Below are 8220 nucleotides of genomic sequence, written 5' to 3' on the forward strand. Positions count from 1 at the left end.
CGGGCTCATCCTACCAACTTTGGCCACCTCTGCAGTCGTTAATCTGGGATCCATATCGATGCTCTTCTTGACAGCCCTTTTTGTCATCTCCGATGGACCAGGACGACCCGGACGATGCTCAGTTGTTTCTTTGCCGTGTTTCCTGAACTGCACGATGATTCTGTTGACTGTCGAAATCGGGATTCCCAAATTCTGCGAAATTTGCCGCTGACTTATTCCACCATCTGCTTGACCAACTATCCTTCCTCTAACAAAATCTGACAATTCGAGAGTAAGTTGAGTTCTAGACATGTTGTAGCACAAGATAATTAGTCTGCGGACCATTTTCATTTATATAGTGCTCTGTGAACACAAATTAGTTAGCATAAATCAGTTAAATGATGAAAAATTAGGTGTCTATTTACTTGTGACCACTCAGTGTATGTTTTTTATGCTATCCTTTATACTCTTTAAGACTCAACCTGGTCTTTCACTCACAGCCACCCAGCTTTATCTTGTACCCAATTTAAACTTGTTATTTTTATAACATATATGAAATCAAAGAAATACAGTCTCTCAAAGCAAACTAGTCATATTAATTCATATGTTTATCTGTCTTTTTCAGATAATTAAGAATTTCAAATATGAAGACGCATCACTTATCACATTTATCATGACCTTCATCATAAAACAATAGGTCACATGTACTAAAGAAGTCCATATTTATAATTTCATAGAAGTTTTAATGTGTAAGACTTTGACCACACATAGATTTTAAAAAGAATAAATTGTAAATCTTCCCAACAAAGAATTAATGAAAGAGCATAAAATCTGCTTCACAATTTGTCTTAAGGTTTAGAGAGATTAATATAAAACATTAAGACTCTTAGCCTAAAAAACCCTATGCTTACCTCAGGTAAATCGTATGGCTACTTTTGTTTGAGTTGAAAGTATATCTAAAACAAAAATACATTAATTTACTAAGCTATTTACCTGGGCAGCAAACTTAGTACGTAGGTGCTTATTAAATTGGTGGATAATGTTGGCATTGAGGTTTCCACTTGGATCAATGTCCCCTAATAACACAGGATAAGCCTAGAAAAGAAGCAGATGTAACACATTCAAACATCTTTTGAAACTATTATTTCACATTCAGATATAACGCTAAAAACTGACACTAGTACCTGCAGAAATTAACTTCTGACAGCCTAAATACATTCAACTGGATTTTTCCTTCTCTTCCAGGTTTGTCCTTTGTTTGAGACAAATGGGATACAGCAGAAAAAATAACAAATCTGGTAGCTTTCATCTTGGCTTGTTAACTTTCTCAAAACTTTAGTCCTGCAAAGCAAAAACTATATCTTCAGACACTTAAGAAAAATTCAATAGAGATATTTATTGTCTCGATGATGTTTATTTTACTTCTAAGATAGAAAAAATGTTTTGTTTTTTTTAATATCAAAGATGAAATAGCTAAATGTACAATTACAAAAATTCTGGGTACTAGACAAGTAAAAAAAGTATCAGGCAGAAAAATATTAATGAAAAAAAAATATATTTCGTGTCAACCATTTTTGTTATTATTAATTGCTTTTTTTGCACATTCAAAATATTTTAATAGTTGTTTCTAGTATTTGCCAAAATGCTTAACAAGGTTTAATAAATTTGCATAGTAAACTTATGGGTACTGAGTATCTGATGAAACTGTACAAAATATGCAATGACCTAGTATGATGTCATATGTAAAAGTGTATTAGTTGTCATACATAATATCTTGCATATATCATAAAAATACTTAAAATGAAGCATGTCTTCCTTCTTTCACTTCCTATCAGTTGATTTATATTATTTTTATTTGTTTCAATATCACAACAATTTGTTCTTTTCTCACACGCAAAAACAAGCCATCTATCCATTTTTGTCATCACCTCCCTCAACTTAACACAAAATGAAAAAAGTTCAGTTCACAACAGTACGGACGAATACAACGTTACACATTACTCATGTCTTGTGATGATTATACATAAAGTTCTGTAAACATGTGTGCTAATGCATCATGATTCAGAATTTAATGAATTTGTTGGACAGTATTAATACACAACATGTAAGCATTTTTAATAGTTAGCTAATTTACGAATGACAGCTTAATTTGTATAGTTCTAGAGCTATGTTTGCAAGCTCAATCATATGTATTTGTATTACATTCAAGCCTAATCCACAGATCTTGTGTTTAAACACTTCTGTACTACGGCCTTTTTTGTTGCCAACTTCCATAGTTAACCAAGATTTTGTAAATTGTTTTGCCAGAAAAAAATTCTTTTTTAACACTTCATTTATATTAGTGCAAGCATTACACAAACTTAATCTGTAACTTTATGCACAAAAAGTTGAAATTAAGCTATATACTTTATCAATTAACTTCTTCATAGATTTAAAATACTCAAATCATTAGTAAAAATCATATTTGAGCAATTCTGCACTAAAAGTAACTGTCATATTATTTAATTGTTTAGTGACAAATACCATTATTTAATTGGAAACTTATAAACATTTTTGATGGGCAAATTAAATTTTTTATTCAAACACTATGATATATAATGTCTCTATTAACAGTACATGAAGCTAAAATGCAAGACTTTAAAAACCAATTTATGTGTATTTCCAATAAGTAAGAAATCTTGCTGTCAGTTACTTTATTAGGACAGTTCCTTTTAATCCGGGTTCAAAATCAATGAATGATATAATTAAACACTGGATTAAACTGGATTAATTAGGATTAAACACTGCAACAAATGAATGATTCAAACCTGTGTTGTCATACATACAACAAACTGTTACTTGTTGAGAGCTTCAAAGAGCAAAATAAAAATTACAAAACACAGTTGTTGTTACTATTCAAGCTTTTAAAAACTTCTTGCTAAAGATTTAGAAAAGAAATAGTGCAAAAACTTATGACAATCCTAACTCTTTAAGACAAAGAAACTTTAAAATATTACCTCTGCTGGGCTCAACTGCTTGGTACCTACATATGTGGCACCAAACCGATATCCAGATGGAGTGATGGAACTCAAACTAAGAGTGTGACTTATCTGGAAATGATTACTCAAGCCTTTGTTGACCATCAATTTAGCTCCTTCAAAATTAACTGGAAAAATCTCTAAATAAATTACAAGATAAATTTCTTATTAATAAATCACCAAAACTGTGAAAGTAAGCATAAAATACATCCACGTTAATTCTGCATTGCAACTTCATTAAATGTAAATAATTTATAATAATCTGCTAATGTCAAGAGAGGTATGTCATACATTTTCATTCATAGCCGGCAAAAGTTTCAAACAATAAATTCAAAATTAAAGTGCTTTTTAAATGAAGAATTATAAAAAATATGATCAAAGATACAATGTTATCATCTATTTGGAGTGATATAACTAAACTGACTGAAATAGAACTTATATCTAATACACTATTAATTTTAATGTTTACAGTATCAATAAACCACTAAGTTAAAATTTCTTTCATTATATATATATATATATATAGTTTTAATAAACCTACCGAAGGGTAAGTACTTGATTACATAATGTACAAACATGAGTCATAAGAAAACATTTTTCTAAATGCATACCTTTGCATTTCTTATGCAAGTCCTCCATTGAACCAGGATTATGGTTGCTGTCCAATTTCTCAGTTTCATCAGGCCCAAGACTGCCAGCAGTCGAAGGTGGAGGAGCATTTGGAGGTGGTGGTGAAGGTATTGGGGATGGCGAGATACTTGAACTTGAAGCTAACACGTTACCCATTTTACTATATATTTTAACAAGTTACTGCCTTCTCAAACTGAAAAGCCAGATTTGGTGTGCGTTGAATAAAATTACTTAAAAATTAACTAAAAATCAGCTCTTACGTTTCGTCAATATCATAATGATTTGAATATAGGACTATAAAAAAAATAGTATAATATAATCTTTCAAAAGTGTAACAATACGTAGTACACCCTTTTCTTAAAACCTAGCACTAGTAGCATTAACTAGCTTGCCTCTTCGTGTAATCAATAACGTTGTGGCCATGTGGTGTTGAGACTATGACAAGCATTTTTTTAAATTAAAAAATATATTTTAACAACACACAACAAGAAGAACAGATATAAATCTACGTCTTTTGCAAAATATTTATCATTATCTCAAAATATATTTATCCAACGTTTGTATTTAAAATTTATATTAATGTGTAATTAGATTTCATTCTTTTTCTCTGTCTCTCTCTTTCTTGATCTCCAATTTTAGTTTACGGAAAGATAAAACTATATTTATATTTAAGGATACTAAATAACACAATTTTGCTAATAGTTTTATCATTCAGTGGGTAAGCCGTCATTTTCCGGACTTACAATATTAAAATCTGGAATTAGATTCTCCGAAGTAGACAGAAAGCAAATAACTGTTACGCGTCCAGTCGTTAATTGATTTTCTGTAACTTCGTTTCGACGAAACTTTAGCGACACAAGTCCTTACTTGATAAAACTTGTTTATTCTTTCTGAATATAACTTTACCGATACACTTAATTTCAATAGTCGCTCTATAACAAACGCTATAACAACGAACGTTAACTTCAGCAATACTTTCTGACTGCGGTTCAATTACTCACTACCTACACACATTGTCTCGTCACGTTGTGAGCGTCTTATATATATACCAGACAAACATATATCTAGTAAATGCTAGGGCATTCACGAACGAACAGGATATTTCTAGAAAATAGGTGGCGTGACACTAGTCACGTGACCTCGCTGACGCAACATAACCCATTGTGTAGCTTTGCGCTAAAATTCCAACACCAATTACACGTTTGCTAATACTTTATGAAAAACAACAAAAAACGTTATTATAATCATTATGGGTTCTTAACTGGAAATCATGCAAGGTAATCATCGTTTTTATTTTTTATTTGAATATTTTATTTTGCAATATATTAAGTTTTTTGTTGTTGCTAAGCCCAAAGCTACACAACGGACTCTCGCAGTATCTGTGCTGTGCGTGCCACGGGTGTCGTAACCTGGTTTTCAGCGTTATAAACTTTTCGACTTACTGTTAAGCCACTGGAAGGCTTATTTTGGTACTTTATAATCGAAAATAAGAAACTTTTTCGTATTCTTATTTTTACCATATTTTTCGATGTTAATATAATATCTCCCAAACTCAGATATACTCCAGGATACTTGTATCTATATATTTTAAATCCACATTTAACTGCATAACTTAGGAGAACAAACCATCTTCCCACCTGTTTAATATCTTTAGTTTCTGTAAATGTGTTATTATTCCCTTCTTGCAGCTCTTTTAAAATATCCCCCAGTAGCACAGTGATATGTTTGCGGACTTACAACTCTTGCAACAAGTTCCGATAGCCCATTGAGTAGTTTTATGCTTTACATTAAACAAACGTTCTAAATAATTATAATTGCGCAATATTATCGTTTAATACACAAATTTTAAGTCTTACTCGTGCATACAATACTTCCAGTATCTTATGTTTTTCATTTCCTTTATTGCTATTATCTGCTGCAATTATATTTTTCTCACATTTATATACTTCGCTTAATCCTGTGAGCTAGCGGCATTTCGATTTAGTCTTGTTACACCTCCGTTCGTTAGTTAATTTTCCGTAAAAATTCTTTCCGAAGAAACTTTAGCGATACAAGTCCTTTCTTAAATAAAACTGGTTTATTCTTTCTGAATACAACTTTGCAATGCACTTAATTTCCACAGTCGCACTATAACAAACGCTATAATTCACAACGAACGTCTCACGACTCAACTGTCAATTACCATTCTTGCCGTCACTTCTTGGCGGCTTATATATACAAGACTACCGCATATCTAGTAGCCTCTCGAGACTTCAAGAAGGGACGTGAACATTCGAGAAGTGCATGACGTGTTACTAGCGTCACGTGACCTCCGCTGTCGTAACAGTCTTTTACAAACCGAATTCTGATACTGTACCCTTTATAGTACCTATTTTAATATTTATATTTAAACACTTTATTTTGTATTTTTTCTATTTGCATTTACTACATCTTTTTTTTTAATATTTAAAATATAAAATACAGACAAAAATGGGAATGTTTGGTTTTTCAAGGTTATCCATGCCACTCACCCTTGAGAAAAGTAATGATATAAACCAATCCTTAGACTCACTGTAGTCTACCCTTTTTTTTCTAAACCTTAAAATTTGACTTCTCTCGTTTCTAGAATATATCACAAAGAAATCAGAAGCTTAAATCTTAACGATCCTATAAATAACATTGTAAACTTAAATAAGATAATCTCTTACCATACTTATCACAAGTATCGTTTTGACACCACTTTGTTGCGATCGTGGCTTTGTTATAGATCGTGATATACTCGCTCTTTGCTTTCACTTCTTACCTGTCTACTTTACTTATGTTGTACTTATTCCCATCAGGAATTGACTCATACTGATATAAACATAAGAAATTGTTGTATATTACTTTCTTCCTTTCCCTCTCTCGGATTATTCATTCTCTCTCACATTTCTTGGTCTTCTCTCTTTTTCATTTAGCTCCTGCCTTTTATATTTATTTCGTAAACCCAAGTCGAACCGACCCTTTCTCTCTTTCTCTTTTTGACTTTGCACACGTTTCTCTTATATCTGATTATAACATTTCATAACAATAGGAGTTATTGTAGCTTCCAGTCTGGTTGAACGTAGAAAAGCGGTCACTAATCCACTCACTACAAACCATTTTCTAATGACTTAGAGTACTATAATCCTCTAATCCCTTGGAGACTGACCTCGCTCAGCTCCAACCAATCTTACACCTAACTTCATAACATTGTCCCTCACAATATATACCTTCTATCTCTAAATCATCCTAGTAGCCCTCTGCTGAACTCTTTCCAATAATTCAGTATCTCTTCCTGGAATAGGAGAGCAAACTATACATAGTATAAAAAGATAATTACGTATTTTGACTTAGAACCAACATGACAGTATGTTTGTAAATACACTCTAAAATTCGATTAGTTTTGCTACTTGCAACAAAGCACTGCCTCAATAGCTTGAGCGGCCTTTTCTTCAGTAATGCTGTTGAGTGGGTTCTCATCTATATTAAATGTATGATCTAAATCATGATAATCAGATTCATTATCTAGCAAGTACTCTAATTAAATGTAATTTGCCAGATATTTGTCCAACTCACTAATTGATCCAAGTACCTCAACATCATCAACATAGCTAGAAATCCCCAAGAGTTTTAATATTGTTACGACAGCGGAAGTCACGTGACGCTGGTAACACGTGATGAGTTTCTAGAAGGATCGGGGAACATCACGAATAATCCAGTATTTGCTAGACGCCCTCTATTCCTGTATATAAGCGCGCCAGATGAAGCGAGACAATTAATCGGAACTGGAATAGCAGACAGAGAGATTGAAAATATAGACAGATAATCGAGTCAAGCCGTAAATAAAGTGTGTAAATCATTGTGAATTATAGCGTGTGTTTAAGTTAAAGTGACTGTGGAAATTAAGTGTATTGCAAAGTTGTATTGAGAAAGAATAAACTAGTTTTATTTAAGAAAGGACTTGTATCACTGAAATACTTCAGAAAGAATTTTTACGGGTAATTACCAAACGACCAGAGATATGACAATATCATTCTCAAAGTTTACTAATCTACGAAGCCCCCCTGTCTACACCCTTGTCACAGGATTGGGTGAGTCACTGAGGACATCACGAGAGTTTCTCATTAGAAAAGACTGGTGTATCATATAACATGCTACAGATAGTGACAGTGACTTTTTTATTGGCAAGTCAGGCTATGACCCCAGAGCATAGCACTCATTGTTGACAGTGAGTGTGGCCTCAATCGCGTGAAGTGTGCTTGCATCTGGAGGAGTGTAAAAATATAATTTCTTGTTCTCTTAGTCAGGTATAAAATTCGAATGCGGATTTTGTTAGATACTTTTCAGCTATTCAGATTTATATATAGCTTGAATGTCTCAACTTTTATTGACTCTTCTCTATTACACAGTTTTTCCACAAAATAGTTTAAAAATTCGTCTTAACTGAGAGAGAGAAGCATATACATAGTACCATTCCATACAACGCACGTGAGTTTTAACTTCAATATTTATGAGCTTTAAAAGTAGACTAATGAAAGAGCACATATAAAGTTATTCATCTCTCTTCGCCCCCCAGTGGCACAATGGTATGTCT

At 32.6% G+C, this 8220-nt stretch overlaps 1 protein-coding gene across 1 annotated transcript in view; it reads right to left on the reverse strand.

Annotated features, from left to right (window-relative positions):
- LOC106473151 (mitochondrial import receptor subunit TOM40 homolog 1-like) overlaps positions 1-4477 on the reverse strand; it is an 18877-nt gene extending 14400 nt beyond the window's left edge. Inside the window, exons 1-3 of the mRNA XM_013933831.2 lie at positions 3608-4477; positions 2976-3136; positions 973-1074 (exon numbers count right to left, since the gene is read on the reverse strand). Of these exons, the coding sequence (XP_013789285.1) occupies positions 973-1074; positions 2976-3136; positions 3608-3782 (438 nt within the window). The 5' untranslated portion in view covers positions 3783-4477. The remainder of the gene's footprint in view (positions 1-972; positions 1075-2975; positions 3137-3607) is intronic.
- Between the last annotated feature and the right edge of the window lie 3743 nt (positions 4478-8220).

This window comes from Limulus polyphemus, unplaced genomic scaffold (assembly GCF_000517525.1).
Source record: "Limulus polyphemus unplaced genomic scaffold, Limulus_polyphemus-2.1.2 Scaffold5931, whole genome shotgun sequence".
NCBI classification, from domain to species: Eukaryota; Metazoa; Arthropoda; class Merostomata; order Xiphosura; family Limulidae; genus Limulus; species Limulus polyphemus.